The 23757-nt window shown below is 45.3% G+C and overlaps 2 protein-coding genes across 3 annotated transcripts in view; one reads left to right on the top strand and one right to left on the bottom strand.

Moving 5' to 3' along the window:
* Positions 1-17966, bottom strand: part of SPRTN (SprT-like N-terminal domain) — a 40326-nt gene extending 22360 nt beyond the window's left edge. The window contains exons 1-6 of one of the 2 annotated variants that reach the window (XM_027046935.2): positions 17311-17966; positions 15697-15796; positions 10826-10954; positions 7277-7538; positions 3912-6180; positions 606-3583 (exon numbers count right to left, since the gene is read on the bottom strand). In XM_027046935.2, the coding sequence (XP_026902736.1) occupies positions 5432-6180; positions 7277-7538; positions 10826-10954; positions 15697-15796; positions 17311-17531 (1461 nt within the window). In that variant the 5' untranslated portion in view covers positions 17532-17966 and the 3' untranslated portion in view covers positions 606-3583; positions 3912-5431. The remainder of the gene's footprint in view (positions 1-605; positions 3584-3911; positions 6181-7276; positions 7539-10825; positions 10955-15696; positions 15797-17310) is intronic. The other variant, XM_053207430.1, reaches the window with a different exon arrangement.
* Positions 17967-18035: 69 nt separating this feature from the next.
* Positions 18036-22844, top strand: EXOC8 (exocyst complex component 8). The gene has a single exon (XM_027046934.2). It carries the CDS (start codon positions 18181-18183, stop codon positions 20362-20364), a length of 2184 nt encoding a protein of 727 aa, XP_026902735.1. The 5' UTR covers positions 18036-18180; the 3' UTR covers positions 20365-22844.
* The last annotated feature ends 913 nt before the right edge of the window (positions 22845-23757 follow it).

Below are 23757 nucleotides of genomic sequence, written 5' to 3'. Positions count from 1 at the left end.
CGTCTAAGGAAGGCTGGGCTGAGCTAGGATGTGGGGTAGGTTAGGTGTATTAAATGCATCTTCAGCTTATGATGGGTTTGTTCCACTGTAAGTTGGGGAGGATCTCTGTACTGCTAAATCTGACACCAGTTCACCAGAGCACTGGTCATCAAGAAGTTTGAAAGTTCATGAGATTGCAGGTGGCTGTTTGGGGAAAGTATTGTTTGTTGGAGGAGGGGCTGGATGGTAAAGTGCAAGAAGGAAGCGGGGGTGGGGGGGGGGCTATGGGCAGGGGGAAATCACAGAATCAGAAGAGAACCACCCTCCCAGCTCAAATAGCAAAGTGTTCCCTCTGAGGAATACTGCATGTCATGGTACCAACAGAACACTCTGGAATCATACCCAGTAAGCCGCACAAACCCCTCATGTCTGCCTATATAGAGCCAATTTTCTGCAAGTCAAGAGAAAGAATGCCTTTCAAAATGAGCAGAAAAAGGAAGGCAACATTTATAAACACTGCCATAGGAAGAAGACAAAATGAGAGTCAATTCCAGCTGATGAAAAGCCTCTCCTCAACCAGAAGGCAGAGAAAACCACAAGAGCCAGGCTGAGTCAAATATTCTTACCCAGGACTTTGCAGAAATTAAACTTCACGCCGGAACTTGAACATTCAAAATGTCAGCACAGAAATGAAACAAAAAAAGAAAACCTTCAACGACCTGTAAAAAAATGAAAAAGACAAAATCATCTCATGATTAAAAGGTGAACAAGGAAGAACAGATTCAGGGAAGGGCAGTGAAGAAAAGTAGGAGAGCAGGCAGGGGTACACAGCAGAAGTTACACAGAGGAAGCAGAACAGGTGCACACAAGTGTGTGCATCGTGGTGCGCTCACACAGTGACGAGAACGGACGGGCTACAGATACACAGCCTCCCCTTGTAGATCGAATGGAGGTAATTGGATATCTGGCATTAGGATGCAACTGAACAAGTGTGGGTGGGCCTATCTTCATAAATGAGTTCCCGGAAACCATTTATACCTGTGTAGGTACACACATTTATATACTGAATTTTTTTTTTTTTTTTGAAGATTTTAAGTAATGTCTCCACCCAACATGGGACTCATCCCTGAGATCAAGAGCTCTACAGACTGAGCCAGCCAGGCACTCCTCTATTGTTATTTTAAATGTATACCAATACATAAAAAGAATCCTGTGAGGAATCTTGTAAGAACAACAATAAAACAAATACCCTCCCCATTTCTTTCGTATAAATGCAGATTTTCATACGTTTCGTTTGTAAGGAATATTTAGTTTGTAAACAGTGCTGCTAACCTGGAATGATTTGCATCTCAAGAGTATTCTTGAAAATGCACAAACTTTGGTTCTTCGGAAAGAGTCCGTGTTCATGAAGGGATTATTGAAAAAGCACATAAAAACGAACTTGAGAAATGTCTAACTTAACACCACTTAACACCAAGAATCTGAGAGGCTCCTCTTTGTTCTTTTGGACCGCTGATGTAGGATCAAGCGACATTATTTGTGTCCCAGGAAGCTTCCAGACTAATCTATGATACGGAGCAAAGTGCTAGATGTCAGACAGACTCAAAGGAACAGCACTGTAATTTCAGAAATAGTAGGAAAATATAGGTCTTGCCTTGTCTGGAAGGCTTCCTGTTCTGAATTATTACCATTAGGCCCTATATGTGGGTTCCGGGTGTCTTTCTGGCAGAAGACTGTTCTGTTAGTGTATCCAGTGAAAGGCAAACTGAAAACAAGGTTGGGGAGGTGAGGGTGCCTTGTGCATCAGCCCTTGTTTGTTTGAACAAGCACACATTCTTGGCCTGCCGTTCCCTTCTCACAGGACTTGAGATCATAACCTGTCCTTTCCTTTCTATGAATCAGAACTGGCAGCTATCATGCCAGTTGCTGGCAAGTTTCCTCCATTTCCTTTGGCTTCACCTTCAGTTTTTCAGATACTGAACTTCCCAGGAGCGCCCCCTGGTGTTCAATAAACGAGAGGGTAAATTTGGCCAAGGGTTAATTCCAGCACAGAAACAAGCCAACGGCAGCTGGTTTCTGTACTACAGTATACAACACTGTGAGCCTTAATGATGATGTGGTTCCAGAGTCATTTAAGAGGAGCAAGTCTTTTGCTCTTCATTTCAAAAGACAGGTGATGATGAAGTATGATACGTAACAACATTCTGGGGGAATGTCAGAAAAGCGCTAATTACGTGACGTCCTTTTCTGTTAATTTTAACTCCCTGGGCAATTTAACCCGTAATGATAATTGTCACATTAGAGTTTCACTTCACTAGTCAACAACAACTACAACAAATTGCTAAAAAACCAAGACAAAGAATAACAGGAAACCCTTGCTCTTCAGTAGGAATTAAACTACAGAGAGCTCAGCTTTTTTCTCCAAACAATCCAATGAGAGGAGGTCCTGCACGTGCCCCGGGTGCAGGATCCCAGGGAGGTAGCAAGTCTGTAAGAAGATACAGCAGCTATTCCACTTTGACATTGAAATTGACTTAACAATCCTACGAAGTCCGAAAACATACAAGCTCAGTGCTTTAGGACAAGGGGACAGCATGAGACGCTCGCTCTTGTGTCTTCCACTTAGATACACATTTATAGTCTAAAAAGCAAGACAGGACTTTTCCAGATTTGAAGTCAGGTTTGCTAGATAATGAATAGCCCTGGCTCTAAGAAAACACAGAGTTTTTATAAAGTCTACTCCCCTACCCCCCAACCCCCCCGCAACCCATGTCCCCAGAATGAAGGGTGATAGTATTTAAAGGTGGACCCAGGATTTCCAGCTGGTATTAGGGTAGGAAGTTTGCTTTTTTTAAGGAATAAAAAAACGAAACCAACAGAACAGAAAATTGTTATAAATGACTGAGTTGGGGGTAACAGAATTCTTAAGGTAACATTTTTTCTCAAAAGTTTTAATGCGAATTGAAGGCTAAGTTCCAAATTTAAAATTAACTTCCCTTTTCTTGCCAGCCAACAGTCTTCCATCATCCCTTAAACCTGACCACCTCTTGATTTTACCAGCTGGCTTTCTCGGCCCACCCCTCTCTCATCCTGGCCAGTGCCCTTCCTCTGTCCATTGATGTTGCCCCCGGAGAATCCATCTGAACGCTTCTCAAACGTCCTTGACTCTCTGGCTTACGAATCTTTCCAACCCCCCCTCCCCACCCCCACCTGAATCAAAAGATGTGCACTCTCAGGGGCCACACAAAGTGGAGAAAGTGACAGACAGGGTCTCCCCCTCTGAAACTCTATTCAGCTAGGTCTGTCTGCCGTCCTTCTGCCGTTTTACCCCTCACATCTTACTCTGTTCATTCGGAACAGCTTATTTCTGCCAGAACAGTGTGGTGGTCTGTCTCCACCGCCTTTCTGGTGCCCCTTCGCTCTGCTCGGCCCTTTCCACCCTTCCTTACCCGGCTAGCTTGACTCACCCTAGAAGACCCAGCTTGGATGTGGTCTCATCCAGGAAACATCCCCCCAAGTCCTGACGTCCCCACAGCACCCAGCAGAGCACTTTCTGTGTTCAAATTAATCCGCTCTCGTCTCACTCCCCAACCAAGCTGTAAAACTTACGGACATGGGGCATTTTACTTCGTTGCCCCAGAACCTTGTACAGTTTTGAGTCAAAAAAAAAAGCTTATCTGCACATAATTTGCCAAATGAAGAGAAAATGATCCTCTACACAAGCATATAACGGCATATACGCAACATAATACACATATTTGAAGTCCTTTATCTGTAAATATTAAGTACTATTTTTTAACTTCATACTTAAGAAATATCAAAACTTGTCAACACTTCACCAGACAAGCTAAAATGAAAAGGAATAATAGATAATAGTTAAGGTATTAGCTATTAATAGATGGTAACAGATAACAGTTAAGACGGATGGATACCTGAAACGCTTCCATACTGCTGGCCCGAGGGTCCCCTGGCAGCATTTTGTAAAGCGAGACGTACATCTACCCTGCAGTTCCAATCCTGGGTATACGCCCAACAGAAATGAGGAAGCACGTTCTCAGCAGCATTATTCCTGATAGGCAGCCCCAGATCGGAAAGAACTCCCACGCCCAGCAGCAGCGGAATGGATGAATGAACGCTGGCATATTCATACAAACACCGCAGAGCAATGAAACAATGAACTTAGACATCTACACCGGCAGCAGCAGCGAGGAGAGTACCTTTATGAAGTTCAAAAACAAGCTCACCCACCCATCTGCGGTGACGGAGATGAAAACCGTGTTACCTTTGGAGGTTGTGGGTTCGGACTTCAGGAGTGGGCACCCTTGAGGACACCTCCTGCGGGAACCGCAGCGTTCTCTAACTTGATCTGGGCAGCAGGCGCCCAGGGGCCCCCCCGGGGAAGCTCACCCCGCTGTACACTGGGGATCTGGCCCCTTAGGAACACACAGGTCGTGTTGCAACAAAGTCGAGAAAAGGGAGAACCCGTGAACTAAACTCTCAGGAATATGCCAACCAACGTGCTAGAGGCGTCGCCAGAGACAGAAAGTCGGCAGACGAAAGTACCTTCGTCTCTTTGCCAGAGGTGGAAAGGGGTATTTCCGAAAAGAATTCTACTTTTCAAAATGCACAAATGGGATTCCTTTTTATTAGAACGATTACAACTTTGGCTTACGGCTCATAATACTGTTTCCAGAGAACGCGCTACCGTGAACACCACCGAGGCAGCTCTGTGACGTTGTACGTTCCAGGTGGGTAGCACGGGATCCACTCACTCGGCGACGCGTTGAGAAAACCGCTCAACCCTGGCCTACGAAACTGCAGTAGCTATTTGTTACTGGCAACATTCTAAAAGAGGTTTATTTTACTGTACTCCTTATGTACTTGAACCTAAAATCTGCTGCCACCTTTCAGTGATGACACAAGTAAAATTCTTTAAAACAGAGAAAATTTACTTCCTGCGAAGATTGAAAAAAAACAAAAACAAACAAAACAAGCCTCTGAGTACCCTGAAACAACTAATATGCTGTGTACCCCAGACTGTGTTTTTTGGTCAGTATGTCTGACATCATGAAATTAACATCAGTTCTAGGACTGAGTTTTAATGTAACTGAAGAAATGCTCAGTGAACCAAACACCGGACAGGATTCCTCACGGAGTATTCTGAGGAAGGTGTATAAATAAAAAGATTAACTGCAAGAACACGAATATCTAAAAATTCTACGTGTATACATGCAGAGTAAACTCTGGGCTACAGTATACACAAGGCAGGAGTGAACGGTAGTGCCTTAAAACATAAAATATTTTTCATTATAATCTCATGTGTATATATAAAATAGAACTAGATTCTAACCGACAAATCGGAGTATGTACCAGAACTTCCTGAGGGCCTGATACTAGACTAGTGAGGTAATACAGGTGGCGTGTGACACCCGTCTGTTTTCCGAAGACCTTTTCAACTTTTGCCATCGGTGCTAGCACCTTCAAGGCACCGGTCCAAGTGCTCGTTAATTTGCGACTCTAGGACTTCGTTCCAACAAACAGGACAAGTGACCGCTCTGCTCTGACTGGCTGAAGGGCTGGAGCTCTGAGCCGCAGCTGGAGGACGTGAACTCCACTTAGAATCACTTCCACCACGTTGCACTTGCTCTTTCTTGATAAAAAGCTCGTCAGAAACAGACTGGTCTTCTAGCCTGGCTCGTTTACTTGGCAATCTCTCTTCGGGCCCGCTCCCGTCCAGGGCCGCGGTCACAGGTGTCGATTCCGGGGCTTTTAAAGAATTTCTCGGGGCTATCTTAGAGGAGGGGACCCTTCTGTGAGACGTGGAAGAGACGGAGTTTTTAGGGAGGTCGCTGACTGCCCCGCTTTTTGGTGGAGATCCACTCACACTTCTGCAGGCCTTCTGGTTGGCAGCTGACACTCTAGGAAAGTAGTTGCTTACGACATTTTGGCGACTGGCAGCAAGAACAGGGGCGACGAGAGAGGTTTTTTTGCTTGGACCATTCTGTTCAGAGTTCACCTCCATTTTAGAATTAGGTCTCAGAGCTGTTGCTGAGCGGTCTTGACTTAAAAGATCTTGGGTTTTATTGACGGCGTGTGAAGCGACAAATCTCCCGGACGAAGGCGAATTGCTCGCGTCTCCCAGGACGTATCCTTTCCCACTGAAAGGGATCAACAGCTGGGTCTCACCTCTGTTGGGCTGATCTGCAAAAGAAAGCAGAGGTTTTCCTGACTCGAGATCAACACGGTAACAAATGTCGAGCTAATGGACAGGTTTTTTTTTTTTCAAAATGAAGAAATACGGTTTTATTCTGTAACTTTGGTCCCCGCACCAACTACCTATTCGTCGGGATGGGGGCGATCTGCAGCGGTCAGGGGGCGCTGGTGGGGCAAAGGCCAGAAAACAACATCCTCTCCTATTTAGATCAGGGGTTCTACCATCCGAGGGCCACTAGCGAAGGCACTTGGACCTTGAAAATCGCATAGCGGTCTTGCGGTTCCGCCCCAGGGGGAAAAGTCGGCTCCCACATGCTTCGCTTTCCTCCGGCTCGCACAAAATGAGGATGCGTCATCTCCTCACGGACGTTCTCTAGCGCCTCCGCTCACTTAATGTTTCGGATTCGGGAAGGGCAGCTTATTACGCTCCTGCATCCAATCAGCAACTCGCCAAGGGAAGAAGCATTAACTCAGCGACCTGGTTCCCTCTTCAAGAGGCAGTGATTCTGAACTTCATAGGAAACGGATAAATCTTGCAGATGAAGGACCAGCACATACATGTCATATCCTTTTCCCATTCTCCCAATGAAAACACGTCCATCCACAGAAGTCACTCGGACAGAATCCAACTGATAGGAAGGGGTGGAGTCAGGACTGATTCCGGGCATTGTTATTTGAATCCCTGTTTTTATTTTGACAATCTTTTTGCCTTCTGTTTCCCAGTGACTCAGTGAGCCCAGACCGGGAAAGGGACTTTAGCCTCTAATATGGCCAGTGCAAACCATTTCTCCCTTAGCTCCCCTCCATACAGAGCAGCGTGAGTCACACTGGCAAAGGGACTTTTCAGTTTCTGATATGGCCAGTGCAAACTATTTCTACCTTAACTCCCCTCCATACAGAGCAGCGTGCGTTTTTCTACCACCATTTCAGAAAAAAACGTGATCTTCTGAGGTCCACACTTGCAAACATCTACACCAGCAACAATCCTTAAGCTCGTCTAAACACCGCTCCTCCCCAGGCCGGGGCTGGCTTTTTGGGCCATCAGCCGCGGTCTCGGCAGAGGCGGAAGGACAGACAGAAGTACCTTTCTTTTCGGCCGCCGGCTGCCTTCCTAGTTTTGTCTTCCCCTTGCCTTTCCGGGCGTAGTTCTCCGGCTCCTTGATCTTCACGTAGGTGCCACCACACTTCTGCTGGTGCTCTGCCCACCAGTAGTCGTGAGCGGACGGCGCCCTGTTGGTGGCGCGTTTGACGTAGCCGTAGTAGGGCTTCCTGTGCCGACACGGCCCGTCACAGCGCCACCAGTGTCGCCGGTACTCATCCACCTCGTCGTGGAACGTGTGGTACACCTGCGCGGACAGAACGTAGTAGGCATTAGGGGGGCAGGTTAACGATTTCCAGAAAATACACGGGCAGCCTTTTCTCGGTTTCAACCTTGCAGCTTCCGAGGGCTCTCTGCAGGGATACCCGGGGGAAGGTGGCAACTAGATTTAGCTTCTGTTCGAAATTTCATGTTAATGGAAGGGCAGCAGTTCATACTCCAGGAACTGTGTGAAGAGAGAAGACCGCGAGATCGGAAGACAAAAGAAAATATTTTCTGACTCGCCAAAAGCTCTATCACACGCTAGAAGTTCGAGAGACCAAATCGTAAAACGATCAAATATTTGGATAAAGACAAAACTGTGCATAGTGCCATGATAAGGAAGAACTGTTGCCACTGCTCAGGGGCAACTTTGCCCTCAGAGGTGACAGAACCACAGGGTCCTGGACCACCTGCTGCAAATTCTCGGCCCCCGCCACCCAGCACCCTGCACTGTCCCGGCCTCTGCCACACCCGCTATCCACAGCCCTGCAGCTCTTTGCTCCGGTCTCTGTAACGAGCCTCATGGGGCAGCATTTTATCTGGTTAAGGCAAAGGCTCCCCAGGATCGTTTTCATCTTTGTTCCCCTAGTGGCTAACTTAGGCTCTGGCACAGTGAGTACCTGCTTGCTGCCTGGGTGAGTGGAAAGCTTCACTCCGTGACTCAAATAAAATTCTCTGCGAATGTGCTTTTTGATCCTTACATGGGATCCTTTCGTTTCACCTTCTAGGTGGGACCTTACTCAGAACCCAAGCAGAGGACAGATCAAAGAGGTCTGAAAGGAAAGTTATCCCTACCACCCTGGGGGCCTGGAGGATAGCAGGGCACCATTTAAAAACCGATAATCTGGGGCGCCTGGGTGGCTCAGTCAGTTAAGTGTCTGAATTCGGCTCAGGTTGTGATCTCAGAGTTCGTGAGCTCGAGCCCCGCGTCGGGCTCTGTGCTGACAGCTCAGAGCCTGGAGCCTGCTTCGGATTCTGTGTCTCCCTCTCTCTCTGCCCTCCCCGACTTGTACTCTGTCTCTCTCAAAAATAAATAAACATTAAAAAAATTTTTTTAAAAACAACAACAAAACCCCAGAAAGTGTCTTTTAAAAAAATAAATAAAAAATAAAAGCGGGTAATCCTAAATAACCCTGAGTACCTTTTTCTTCTCTCTTCTCAGTGGAATGTTACTATTGTACAAGATAAGGAGCATCTGTAGATGAGACTTTTTTAATTTTTAAGTTATCTCCACACCCAACGTGGGGCTTGAACTCACAACTTCAGGATCAAGAGTGGCATACTCTACCGACTGAGCCAGCCAGGCGCCCCAATGAGACTTTTCTTAACCAGAGACTGAATTTTCTAATAAATTCCCCTAAGGGAATGTGAAGCCTTCCATAACTCTACACCTAGTTTTATAGCACCTCTCCATCCTAAGCAAAAATCTCTTATCACTTGGCAAGCATATCAGCAACGCACAGTATATGAGGCACAGAAGGAACTGGAGGGCAGAGGTTTAGGGGCAAAGAGATCTGGAACGCCCGGCCGCTTCTTCGCTTCATTTCTTGGCCAAAAAGATCAGGGAGTGGGATCTGTTTTGCTTCCAAGTCCTGTAACTCCTCCTCCAGCATGGGGATGTGACTTCTTTAACGACGTAGTCACTAAAATAAAATTGCGAAACTGGATGCCCTGTGGAGTTTGTTATAACAGGATGTAACCTGTAAAAGCAAGGGGTGTCCACTCGATAAAACCTCCTAAATGAAAACACACAGACAGCCGAGATAAAAGAATAGATGCTCTTTTTCCAAGTGAACAAGAGGAAGTATACCAGGACTTTGCTTAAAGTGAAAACACCAGTGAGGAAACTAAAAGCCTTTTGTACTGTACTAGCAGCTCCATACTTCTTCTGCTAATCTGGATTTGATGGGACTGATTTTTAATGCAAGCTACTTTCTTGACGTTGAAGGAACTCTATGTGATAATGAAAAGAGCTCTGGAGAAAATGAAAACCAATAGCTAGAAAAAAAAAAACACACAGAAGGTGAACATTTCCATTTTCCACCACACCGGTCTTTACCGCCCTTTAAAGGCAGGAAATAACCAAAACACCAAAGAATTTAATCTTTGTAGGAACTAAGATTCTATTTGGTTCAGTCCAATTCGGTATTTGTTAAGGCCCCGTCGGGGCACTGCATTACACACCCTATACAGAGGTCTACGGAGAAACAAGAGCTACCCGGTGTTCAGAGGTTTGAGAGCAGAATAAAATATTATAAAAGGTACAAGAGCTGCTGAGGACATTCAAAGGAGGGAGAAGGTCTAGCCCACTGCAAAGATGAAGTGCATTTGACAGAAAACAGAGGAAATGGCCTATTTTAGGAAGAGGATGTAGGAGGAGAGGCACAGGGGGTGGAAAGTTCACTTCGAAACAAGACAGTACGGGGGCGTCTGGGTGGCTCAGTCGGCTAAGTGTCTGACTTCGGCTCAAGTCACGATCTCACGGTTCGTGGGTTCGAGCCCCATGTCGGGTTCTGTGCTGACAGCTCAGAGCCCGGAGCCTGCTTTGAATTCTGTGTCTCCCTCTCTCTCTCTCTCTCTAAAATAAATAAACATTCAAAATAATTTAAAAAAAAAAACTAAAAAGACATTACGGTCACTTGATAAAATGCATCAGTAATAAAAACAACTGGTATTTAACTTGTGCTCAAACCAGGCTACGACGTTTTGTATTTTCTCCTCTGATCCCCCCCAAGGACCCGCAGATGAGTTCGTGCTGCCCGGGAGTACGCGGGGGTGCAGAGAAGTTAGGGAGGAGGCCCCCCAGTTAACCATCCACAGAGCCAGAATCTCAATCCAAGCAGTCAGGACTCCTCACACTTTTTTGACCCCAGGCTCCACTTCCTACAATATTATGCAGAAAGAGGAATCAAGGAAGACTTTCAGTGAGTGTAACAACACATGAAACGACAGAGCACAGGAACGATCAGAGGAGGAGGCCGTAATCCGGAAAACTAAGTTAACAAAGAGACAAATGTCATAACCCAGAGGTATCGCGGGCCTGCGGTAACCATGCACAACATGTCACACCAGATGTGCCACGAGGCGACAGCAAGGGCGCTACTGTGAGGCCCAAACAAGCCAGTCAGCTTTTCTCGGCCTGTCTTACCACCCACCGTGGAAAATCCTCAAAGTCGGTATTCGTTTCCACCCTGTTGTCTATTTTTAGTGAAGCCCCAGGAAGTACAGAGTAACTAACGACTAAAAATCATAAACGCGCGCGGCTTTACACACCGTTATGTTGGCTCCGGTCAGGCGATTGATGCGATGCATATGTTTGCAGAACTCTGGGCCGTGCCCTTCCCGGTCTTTATCGTTATTAGTGACAAATAGATAGGCGTGGATCATTTCATGCAAGAGGGTCTGAAACAGAAACATACAAATGCATTTGTTAGGGCGCTTTTGAAGAGAGAAATGCATTTTCCTTCTCTACCTGGGGACCTAACTTCCCTTGGATCACAGGCTCCTTTCAGAAACTGTTAAGTCATGAACCATTTTGCTAGAAAAATTATGTACACATACATTCACAAAACTCAGCGCATGATATCTGAAGTTCTGCAGATCCCGGGTCAAGGACTCCTGTCGCAGGAAAGCCCTTTTAATTCTTACTCAGAATCCAAAAGGAAAGATCAATGAGCTCAACTACATAAGAACTTTAAAATTCCGCATGGGGGAGAAAGCGGCATTGAGTGAAAAGACAAATTCAGAACAACGTGCAATGCCTCTCATGGGCTACTAATTCTTCAAACATAAGACCGACTGAAGTCAACAGGAAAATGACCTAAAATCCAATTTTTAAGTGGGCAAAGGTTATAGATGGCTCACAGAAAAACGTAAATGACCCATAAACATGAAAAGAAATGTTCGACTTCATTTATAAAAATAATTACAAATTCATGCTACCTCTCGCTTATCTAGAGGAGTAAATTCCCCAAGTTTGACCCCATTAGTAAAGCTAAGGGAAGCAAACGTTCCCAGCTGTCTCTGGCAGGAGGTGCAAAATGTTTTATAAACCCCCACGGAAGAGAATTTGGTAACATCTCACAAAATGACAAAAGCATTTATCCCTTGACCCAGCAATACCTAGGCTAATAGGAAAGGTCATAGGTGCAAGGTATTTTCATTGTGGCATTGTTTATGGTAGCAAAACAATGCAAGTAAGTGTCTAGCAATAGAGACCTGGTTGAATGAACTATGGAAAATCCTTACAAAATTCTATACAGAGTTAAAAAAAAAAATGAAAAAGATCTCTGAAATCATTTGGAGGAACCTACAGAGTACATGGTTTTATTTTTTTTATTTTTTTAATGTTTATTTATTTTTGAAACAGACACAGACAGAGCATGAACAGGGGAGGGTCAGAGAGAGAAGGAGGCACAGAATCTGAAACAGGCTTCAGGCTCTGAACTGTCAGCACAGAGCCCGACGCGGGGCTCGAACTCACGGAGTGTGAGATCATGACCTGAGCCGAAGTTGGCCGCTTAACCGACTGAGCCACCCAGGCGCCCCCATTCATGGTTTTAATGAAAAAGGTGAAAGGCAGAAGACAGTACACAATATATCGTGTAAGAGGTATGTTATGTGATCAGGAGAGGGAATAAGAATGGACATAAATATTTGCAAAACAACAATAAAAGAAAAAAGAAACTAATGGCAAGAGTATCATACAGTAATTGGGGAGTTCTGGATGCAGGGATGGGGTGGGACATTTCTCTGTGTACAGCTTTCCATAGTTTGGGGATTTCTGAGTATGTAAAATTTTAAAACACACAAACACTAAAACCTACTGCTCTGGTGAATAGCATCTGAAGGTAAATCCTGTGACTGGCCCAGATTTCGTCTGAGTTTGTACTTAGAGAAATTCCAAAAATCTCTCACTTAAAACAACACCATCACCACGCTCCTGCTCATTCCCACACCACGAATGCAGACGTATAGGTGCAGAATTAAACGTATTTAAAGCTGCTGTTTCATAATTGGTCCTAACAAATAGGAAGACGTTTTTTAAAAAGTGAAAGTCATACAGGTCTTCAAGAACAAACCTTGTTCCTAATTTTTATAAAAAGAATTCCTGCCAGAAGAACCAGATTGCCATTAATGAATTGTAGGCTTATCAAATTATGCCGAACAGAAAAACGGGTGTGTCAAGCACTGTAACTTGGTCATTGTGAAAACACCCCTTTTACAATGATCGACTCTGTACCTCTGAAAATGAACTTAATCTTTTCAAGTAAATGCCACTCTACTAGGACTCAAATTCAAAGGGCATTCTACATTTCAATTTTGTCCAACATTCTAAAGTCATGATCAGTAACTATTCTTACAAAGGAGGAATAAATTTAGATCCCTAAGTTGGGGTTCAACGGAAACATCCTGAAAGCGGCACACGGCACCACACTGAACGTTTCTATTTTTATGTATTTTCTATTTTCCACATTTAGGCTAGATTCAAGGTTCTACTCAACACGGTCCCAAAACACCTCTATTTCCCACCACTGGGTTCTCTACCTGGCCAAAAGCAACTACTTCTAGTCCTCCATATGCCCTGAGATTCACGCCTCAATTTTGCTCACAGCATCCTATTCCTTCTGCCAAGAGTAGTTTTCCTGTACCATCTCTACTTGTCAGAATCCGATCTGTCCTGTGAGGCTCAGCTCCATGTTTTCATTTGCAGCAGTAGCAATTACACAGCGGTAGTGATGAGGGGACAGGACAAGAGCTTTAGGGCCAGGGAAACTAGAGCCTACCACAAGGGTTTGTCACTTATTATGCACAAGACCTTGGACAAGTTACAACTTGCGGCTCGTCGCTAAAATGGGGATATCCTAATCTTGCAGGGCTACGGGAAAGGGACACACTGGATTAGCTATTAACTAGATGAACACTAGTCCAAAATCTGGCATATAATACGTGCTCAATAAAGAGTGAGAGGCAGGAGTGGTGATGTTAGGTAGTAATAAAATACACGCATATGAAGCTTTTCTTCTCTGTCCTCAACCAGACTCAGTCCTTTCCTTTCCTGAATCCTATTCATTATAATATGGGTCGCTACTTTATGTACAGGCCAGAGTCACACTGTTCCTCCGTCACACTGTTCCTCCGTGGGCCTTCTTACACTGATCTGATATTGTAACTTTCTAACAATAGCAAATGCTCACTTGACAGCATTACCACACATTTTCCGTTCTCTTCTTGCCCGTTACTTTAAAAAAATTTTTTTTGTAATGTTTATTTGCTTTTGAGAGAGAGAGACAGAGAGACAGAGAGACAGAAGAGTGAGTGGGGGAGGGGCAGAAAGAGGGAGACACAGAATCCGAAGCAGGCTCTAGGCTTTGAGCTGTCAGCACAGAGCCCAAAGTGGGGCTTGAACTCACAGACTGAGATCATGACCCGAGCTGCAATCAGACACTTAACTGACTGAGCCACCCAGGCGCCCCCATCGCCCATTACCTTTAAAAAGAACACTGTTCGTGTGTTTCCTTAATCATTTACACAATAAATATTCATTATGCAACTACTACTCTAATTAGGGCTCCTCAGAAGGTTGATTTGGTTAATTATGTTCAACTTTTTTGTTTTATGTCTACAGTTTTTTTTCTGCTTATTCACTGAGTTACCAAGAGTGTTGTGTTTAACATCTGCAACTATGATTATGGGTCGATTATTTCTCTTTTTGCTTCTACTAATTTATGCTTCATGTAGTTTAAAGCTACATTATTACTGTTAGAATCATTATGTGTTTTTATTTAATAGATTATTTTACCATTATAAGACGGGAACTTTTTTTTCTAGTAAAACTTCTTCCCTTAAGACCTTTAGTTTGCTGCAACAGCTTTCTGTTAGGGTTTTGGATGATATACTTTTTCTGAACCTTTCACATTTAACGTGTGTGTGACTTTAAGCACACCTCTTTTAATCCAGTATGTCACTCCATGTCTTAAACCAGTGCTTAGTCCATTTACATTTAATATAATTACTGATATCGTCTTCACACCTACCCTTCTTTTTGGAGGGCTTTGTTCCTTTATTCCTCCTTTCTTTTTTATTAATCAAGTATTCCTGTTGTACCATTTTACATTTAGTAGCCATTTACTTTTTTTTTTTTAATTGTAAAAAAAAACACAACACAAAATTTAACATCTTAACTATTTTTAAGTGTACAGCTCAAGAGTGTTAAATATATTCAGTGTTCTGCAACCCATTACCTTTTTTATCCTTAAAAACAGCATCTTTTGTATTTCCAAGCATATTTTAATGTACGTCCCATCCAGCCTCTACCACTCTATCTTCTTTGGTGCCTACGTTTCAAGTTATACAATTGGGGCAAGACAAGTCATACTGGGTATATCTTGAGGAATTTCAGACATCTTCTAAACTCAAACTAACCATAATCCGGGAGCTCCTATGGCTCCATTTTGCTAGTCAAGTGCCCTCACTCACGCGGGCTGGTTCTACCAGCTCAGCGAGATGTTCTGGGGAGGACAGCGTCATTGTGGCTGAACAGAGGACAATCAAAATTTGTGTGCCTCAATAGGAAGATATGGGTCCTGATTTTTCTCTGCTTCTTAGTATGTAACTTAAACTAGCTTACTTATGCTCTCTGAACCTTAAATTTCTTCATTTATAAAAATGAGGACAACACACACTGCACATAAACAAGGTGGTTGTAAAGCTCAAATCCGGTATTATACCTGAAAAACTTTAACTGTGAAGAACCATAAAAATATAAGGTAATCATTATTATTGGCCCTGCAATTAAAGTTGTGAGGAGGGGCACCTGGGTGGCGCAGTCGGTTAAGCATCCGACTTCAGCCAGGTCACGATCTCGCGGTCCGTGAGTTCTAGCCCCGTGTCAGGCTGTGCTGACAGCTCAGAGCCTGGAGCCTGTTTCAGATTCTGTGTCTCCCTCTCTCTGCCCCTCCCCCGTTCATGCTCTGTCTCTCTCTGTCCCAAAAATAAATAAACGTTGAAAAAAAAAAATTTATAAAAAAGTTGTGAGGAAATAATTTTTTTTTTTACATGTATAGGTGAATTCACATCAGTCTAAATCAATAATAAGCATTTTTAAATAACTGAGGTAAGAACCAAGTTTATGCAAAGGATACCTCTACAAGATCCTTTCTCGGTCTCAACTTTAAAAGAGGTTCACTGAGCCGGATGGAACACATTCCGCCCCTCCCTTCATAGCTGCATATCCCAGCACACCTGGAAAACAACCACCACAAAAGCATTATTTACCAAATATACACAAAAGGGAAACCGAAATGAAAGAGTAAATCACTTCACACTAGTTCCCACCAGGACACCCTCTTTGTCAGGAGATATTTGCATCTCACCCTAGGGAGAAAGATGTGTGAATGGTAGTGCCATCCCTTGCCCCAGCCAGGCAGTGACTGTCCCTTGGCCTTGCCAGGCTGCAAGAGCCCAAAGAAGATCATCCTCTTCTGCTGCGCCCAGTCTCCTCCCTACAAACTGTAATCGGTTTGCGGTGATTACAGCCAGGTCGCCATGAGCACGTCTCCAAAGCGGTAACAGAAGCCTCTATGAAGGAGATTTGTTCTTTACAGAGTTTTGTATCATTATCCTAACCTGGCTTACTTAAGGCTGTCGTGTAGCACTTCAAAGACAAGCACATAGAACACAATCCCATCTTAAACTTGTTAGCTCAGTTCATGTGCAGGAATAGATGATTTCAAATTGGGACTTCTCTCCTTGGTGGGAAAGGGATCCTTTTAGAGGCATCCCCTAAGATCCCTTGGGTCCAGCAATACGGAAACGGTCAACCCTGTCCCCCTTCTAACACCTGAGCTCACTACTAAGTGGTGGTATCTTAACGAGCATGGAAAAGGACAACACCCACCCTTGGGAGGCTTCCCTGTGTCCTCAGCATTCTTTTTTTGGGGCAGACTCGCTTCTCCCTCCTGGGTCCCAAAGCACTACCATAAGACAAATCTGGAATGTGTTAATTGATTTTCAAGCGACGGGAGATTCAGAGAAATATCCTTTCGGGACCCCTGGGTGGCTCCCGCTTTCAGCTCCGCTCATGATCTCAGGTCCTTGAGTTCGAGCCCCACCTGGGGCTCCACACTCAGTGTGGAGATTCCCTGCTTGGGATTCTCTCTCCCTCTCCCCCTGCCCCCCCCTCCCGCTCGTGCTCACTCTCTCTCAAAAACAACAAAAAACAAAGGAATATCCTTTTCTCTGTGTCCTTTATTTGCTTTTTAAGTTTATTTATTTCGGTAGAGAGAGCGCGTGCGCGCGAACAGAGAGAGGGAAAGAGAGAGAATCCCAAGCAGGCTCCACACTGTCAGCTCAATGGGGGAGGGGGATGCAACTCACCAACCGTGGGATCATGACCTGAGCCAAAACCAAGAGTCAGACACTTAGCTGACTCAGCCACCCAGGCGCCCCTCACTGTGTCCTTTATAAATCAAACTCTTGGCGAGATGGCCCACACAGCTTTCCTCAAGTTGTTTGAGCACGAGAGAGAGAGAGAGAGAGAGAGAGAGAGAGAGAGAGAGAGAGAAGAGAAGGGAAGGGAAGGGAGAGATACACCAGGAGATGCTGGCCCAAAACAACACCGACACCGACACTCCCCTCCACCCCCCGCATTTCACAGACCCTGGGACCACTGGGGACGGAGAAAGAGAAGTTCGCGGCCGGCGGCTGCAGAAGAGCTGCCAGCCGGTCTCTTTTCCCCAGCGGGGTTCGAGACTCACAGGGTCATTCGCATGCTCCACTTCACCTCGACAGCCTCCAGCTGGCCCCAAAAGAACCGATCGTTGAACTGCACAAACAGGGCCTGCAAATCCGGGGTTGGGTCCACCAACTCCCAGGACGCGTCCACCAGCGACAGGGGCGCCTGGGCCCGGTCGCGCTCCGACGCCTGCAAGTTCCACTCCTCCTGAAGCCGTAGTGCCAACACCAGATCCTCATCCATCTCTGCCGGGATCCCAGGCGGCGTTCGCCGGCGTTAAGCGGGCCCCCGGGGGAGGCCGCGACCCCACCTCTCTGAAGCGGCGGCGTCGGCCTGACCCGGCTCCTAGGAGATACCGGCTCTCGAGCTACCCTCGGGGCAGCGCGCCGATCTCGCGAGAATTCAAGAATAACCGGCCCGAGAACGAGAACTGAATTTGCCCCAAACGCCGAAGCCAAGATCTGCGGCTTAAAGTAGAAAACTCAGCATGACACCTCTTAGTGGGCTCAAAACGTGGGTTCCCAGGCCTTGGTCTAGAGGAAGATTTCAAGAAACCGGTTACCGCCTTTACGCTTCGCCACTAACTTCAAATACCAACGTCACGCTCAGAACATGCGCAGTACCCACGTCTCGCTGCCTCGCCCTCCACTCTCTTCCGCAACAGAGCCTCCGGCGCATGAGCCCTAGCCGCTGGCGTTCCCGCGCAGGCGCGCTGTCTGCGCTCGGCCCCTGCGCAGGCGCAGTCTGAAACCCAGACCCGGGCGCAGGCGTACTCGTCTCCCTTCCGTCCTGCTTCCTCAGCCCTGGAGCTCCGCGGGACTTGGGTGGGTCTCGACCGCGGCGGCACCCGCGGAGGCGGTAGTGACAGCGACTGCGTGAGACTCGGAGGGAAATGGCGATGGCGATGTCGGACAGTGGGGCGAGCCGTCTGCGGCGGCAGCTGGAATCGGGGGGTTTTGAGGCCCGGCTGTACGTGAAGCAGCTCTCGCAGCAGTCGGACGGGGACCGGGACCTGCAGGAGCACCGGCAGCGCATCCAGGCGCTGGCGGAGGAGACGGCGCAGAACCTGAAGCGCAACGTGTACCAGAACTACCGGCAGTTCATAGAGACTGCCCGCGAGATCTCCTACCTGGAGAGCGAGATGTATCAGCTCAGCCATCTGCTGACGGAGCAGAAGAGCAGCCTGGAGAGCATCCCGCTTACCCTGCTCCCGGCTGCCGCCGCCGCCGCCGCCGGGGCCGCCGCGGCCTCTGGAGGAGAGGAAGGAGGAGGTGGCGCGGGGGGCCGAGACCACCTGCGGGGCCAGGCTGGCTTTTTTCCCACACCCGGGGGCGCCTCCCGCGACGGTGCGGGTCCGGGCGAGGAAGGGAAGCAGCGCACTCTTACCACTCTGCTTGAGAAGGTGGAAGGTTGCAGGCACCTGCTGGAGACGCCGGGGCAGTACCTGGTGTACAACGGGGATTTGGTGGAATACGAGGCGGACCACATGGCCCAACTGCAGCGGGTGCACGGCTTTCTCATGAACGACTGTTTGCTGGTGGCCACCTGGCTGCCTCAGAGGCGTGGGATGTATCGCTACAACGCCCTCTATCCCCTGGATGGTTTGGCCGTGGTCAATGTCAAGGACAACCCGCCCATGAAAGACATGTTCAAGCTGCTAATGTTTCCCGAGAGCCGTATTTTTCAGGCGGAAAATGCTAAAATCAAACGAGAGTGGCTGGAAGTGCTGGAGGAAACCAAGAGGGCCCTCAGTGAAAAAAGACGCAGGGAACAGGAGGAGGCAGCGGCCCCACGAGGACCACCGCAGGTGCCTTCCAAGGCCAGTAACCCATTTGAGGACGAAGAAGACGACGAACCAGCTGTTCCTGAGGTAGAAGAAGAGAAGGTGGACCTCTCAATGGAGTGGATCCAGGAGTTGCCTGAAGACCTGGATGTCTGTATCGCCCAGAGAGACTTTGAAGGGGCCGTTGACCTGCTGGACAAATTGAACCATTACCTGGAAGATAAGCCCAGCCCACCGCCTGTTAAAGAACTAAGGGCCAAAGTGGATGAGCGCGTCCGACAGCTCACGGAAGTGCTAGTTTTTGAACTCTCCCCAGATCGTTCCCTGAGAGGTGGTCCCAAGGCTACTCGAAGGGCAGTTTCTCAACTAATCCGGCTTGGCCAGTGCACAAAGGCTTGTGAGCTGTTTTTGAGAAACAGGGCAGCAGCTGTGCATACCGCAATCCGCCAGCTTCGCATCGAGGGTGCCACTTTACTCTACATCCATAAGCTATGCCACGTCTTCTTTACGAGCCTCCTTGAGACTGCAAGGGAATTCGAGACGGATTTTGCAGGCACTGACAGTGGCTGCTACTCTGCCTTTGTGGTCTGGGCGAGATCAGCCATGGGCATGTTCGTGGATGCTTTTAGCAAGCAGGTGTTTGACAGTAAGGAGAGCCTCTCTACAGCGGCTGAGTGTGTCAAAGTGGCCAAGGAGCACTGTCAGCAACTGGGTGACATCGGACTGGACCTCACCTTCATCATCCATGCCCTTCTGGTGAAAGACATCCAAGGGGCCTTGCACAGTTACAAAGAAATTATCATCGAAGCCACTAAACATCGCAACTCTGAGGAGATGTGGAGGAGGATGAACTTGATGACTCCAGAGGCCCTGGGCAAGCTCAAAGAGGAGATGAAGAGTTGTGGGGTGAGGAACTTTGAGCAGTACACCGGGGATGACTGCTGGGTGAACCTGAGCTACACGGTGGTTGCTTTTACCAAACAGACCATGGGCTTCTTGGAAGAGGCACTGAAGCTGTATTTCCCCGAGCTGCACATGGTACTTTTGGAGAGCCTGGTGGAGATCATTTTGGTCGCTGTGCAGCATGTGGATTATAGCCTTCGGTGTGAGCAGGATCCAGAGAAAAAGGCCTTTATCAGACAGAATGCATCCTTTCTATATGAGACCGTCCTCCCCGTGGTGGAGAAAAGGTTTGAGGAAGGTGTGGGGAAACCTGCCAAGCAACTCCAGGACCTGAGGAACGCATCTAGACTCATTCGTGTGAATCCCGAAAGTACAACATCAGTGGTCTGATGCTCGCGTCGTGGGTATATGTATACGTATATGTTGCTCATATATTATTTATATTTATATATTAAGTTGCATTAGCATATTCTTTATAGTCTCAAACACAGCTTAAAAATAAAAGATGCCCTCTCAAACAGAAATGCAGAATCAAAAGGAAAAAGAAAAGAAAGTTCCAATTAAGCCCCAATGACAAAACATTGGAATTGTTAAAATACATGCTTTCCTTTTAAGTTATGCTAAGAATATGTTGTCATACTGCAGCATTTCAGTGTATCCTTTGAGTCAAAACACACTTCCTTACAGTATATTTTATGCAGCACAGAGAAATCATATCTAAAATACATACGGTTTAAGTATGTTGTGAAGTTTCCCCGTTGACTAAAATGTTAGGTTTCTTAAAGAGTACAGTTCCATACAAAACACCCTGGGTCATATACTTCCCCACCTTAAAATGTGATTGAACAACTTTGGGAAAAGAAAGGAATTGAGAAGATTGGTTTTAGGGTACATTTTGGTCAAAAGAATTCCTTCTTAAAAGTGGCTAGTTTGTGGACTAGTACTTGGAACCTTCTAGAATACAAGGGGGAGCTTTCATAAAAACAGTTCAGCAAACATTTCCAGCGTCATTTGAATGGCTGATTATTTTGAGCTGCTAATTAGCAGCTTTATGATACTTGATTTGGGAGCATTTACTTGAATCTTAAGGACTATGGTAAAAAACATTTTCAACATGCTCCTGAACTGTGTGAATTTCCAGCTGGAGCTTTTGTCTTTATCATATTAAAAAAATAAAAATGATTAAAGAAGCAGGACAGACTGAGGAACCTGGCAACCGCCAGTGATTTTTAGCTGCCTCCCCCGATTTTTTCCGTGTAAATTATATAGTGGCTCAGACTTCATGCAAATGGGAGAAAAGTATACATGGAAATATTTATGTAGATTTCAGGTCTGGGTGGATGGGAAAAGAGAAAAAATCATATGCACACCCTATAGTGTTCTCAAGTATGACTGCTTTGAGCAGAGATCTGCTTTTGGGTTTTTTTGTAACAAAGTAGAGAACAAAAAAGTGAGACAGTGTGCCCAAAGCAAAGGGAGGAAACGAACTTTTGGTGACTCCTACTGCATGTTTCATGTTTTATATTTTCCTTTATTCTTAAAAGTGAATATAATGCTTACTTCAGATTGTTTAGTGAAACAAAAATAGCTCAAGATATTTGAGCTTCTCAAGGTTTCTGAACTACTGTTTCTACTGTACCTTGAGCATATCTCTCATCCGTGGAGAGAAATTGTGCTCAGGTTCATTTTTCCACTAGCTTTCAGTTGTGATTCTTGTCCAAAAGTGCCATTTCTGATGCCATGGACTTCAAAAGGTCATATCTTTTTCCTGAATTAAAATATACTAAGAGTGGAAATTAGGTAAAACTTAAAATTGCTTTCAAGAGTGGTTTAGGGTTGCGAAGCTCCTTGATGTCATTACTCACTGGCAGAGGAGCCCTTTTATTTATTTTTAGCGATGCCTTTTAAGGGTGGAAAATTATCAGAGTTACAGATTTTCTTTGATTAATTTTTCACGTACAGTTAGGATTTTCTAGATAACAAAAAAACAACTATAAATTGTCTTTTTTAAGATCACTGGAAACATGAATTTGATAAAAACTTTTACGATTACTTTGTGCAACTTACGGTTTCTAAAATTATATTGTGTGAAACACATAGAGTGTAAATATTTGATGTTGGGTCCAGGAAATGATACTTTGGAAGTCAAAACTTAAGGCATGAAGTTGTAAAAACTTAAATGTATATACTCAGATAATTCAAATGGTTGCGTCTTCATAGAACTGTTTGCTTTTTAAAACTGGAAGTACAGAATTTTCTTCTGGTAAAATCTGTGTGTTCCTTGATCAGAGTTATAGTTGTTGGTGATTCAATTACCGTGGGAAGTTGATCAAAGACCACCACCAGTGTTACAGTTTACCTTTGTGCCAAGACAGAGCCATTACATTGCATTCCCCAAAGTGGAATCAGAGCTCTTCTCTAATTCTTGTTTCCTTAGATTCCCAAGTGCTAAAAATGGAATGAAATTGTCCAAAAATATATAGTACATACTGTAATATACCACCGAAGAGTTGATTGCCTTTGCTTGTTTGCCTCAAACAGAACACTGTCGCTCGAGCTTGGAATCACAGACTTGATTGAATTCATTACTGTTGCAAAAAAGACACCCTGTGGTATTGTCTCTCTTTGATTAAAGCCTCATTTAACTTAAAGTGCTGAACACTCACTTTTCTTTAAAATACTACCTATAGTTAAATTATCGGCACTTGTATTTTGCAACTTGCTTACCTGGGATTGGGAATTTGGGGCTTGACATGTAGGATAAAATCAGTACATGTACATCTTGCTTATTGATATGCTGTGATATGAGGGAATCTGAAATGTTTTATCAAAATAAAGCTTAAAATTTTTCTTACGCTGGATAAAATTGGTATTACAATGTTATATCTCTCTTCTTTAATTAGGATTCAGTATTCTTACATCCTTGTTACTGAAATACTGTTTTATGAGCCCAGGTTTTGTTTTTTTGGTTTTTGGGGGGTTTTTTTGGTTTATTTTTGTATATGGGGATGATAGGTAGGAAGCTGTTAGCTAATTTAAATAAGTGTTCTGCTTACTATCCAAATTGTGATCAAATCAGATCTGTTTTTGGGGGACTCTCTTGAATGGGAAATTTCAGACACACAAAGTGTGAATTGGCTCTAAAAAGTGGATTTGATGCCATTTGCACATCCCTAAATGAAGGAAATGTAATGTCGGCCATGTGACCCAGGACCTAGGAACATAAATGACAAGGGTCTGTTTTTTTGATACATATAGATCCTGAGGGAGCTTTCACATATGATTGATTTAAAAAGTAAAAGTATTTGTTGAATGCCGTGCCTCACATGGACTATAACGTGGGGTGGGGAGGACAAAATAAATTTGAGCATGCTTTCTCTGAAATGCTTGACTTGGAAAAAATAGAGAATAAAAAATTGGAAAATAGGTTGGAAAGTAAATGAAATACACAACAGTGTGATGCAAATTACATCAATTAAATAATTGAGTGCAGACAGCATTGCAAAAAACCCCAAAACCCTGTGTGTTGTCATTTTCGTGCTCAGTAATTTCGTGGGAATACTGAGAAGGAAGAGGGCAGCATTATTTTGAGAAGTTTGGAGAGTCCTCATGGATTTGTTGGCCTTTGAGCTGGCCCTTGAAGGATGGACAAGATTTAAATGCACAAAGGAAAAGGAAGAGCAAAGGTGAGCAGGGACACAAACGGGAGTACCTGAGGCACAGGCTAGGATGGGCTGCAGGGACACACGGAAGATGTTTCAAATATTGGAGGCAAGAAAGGTG

The sequence above is a fragment of the Acinonyx jubatus genome, chromosome D2 (genome assembly GCF_027475565.1).
Source record: "Acinonyx jubatus isolate Ajub_Pintada_27869175 chromosome D2, VMU_Ajub_asm_v1.0, whole genome shotgun sequence".
NCBI lineage: Eukaryota > Metazoa > Chordata > Mammalia > Carnivora > Felidae > Acinonyx > Acinonyx jubatus.
This window is presented reverse-complemented; position numbering and strand designations above follow the sequence as displayed.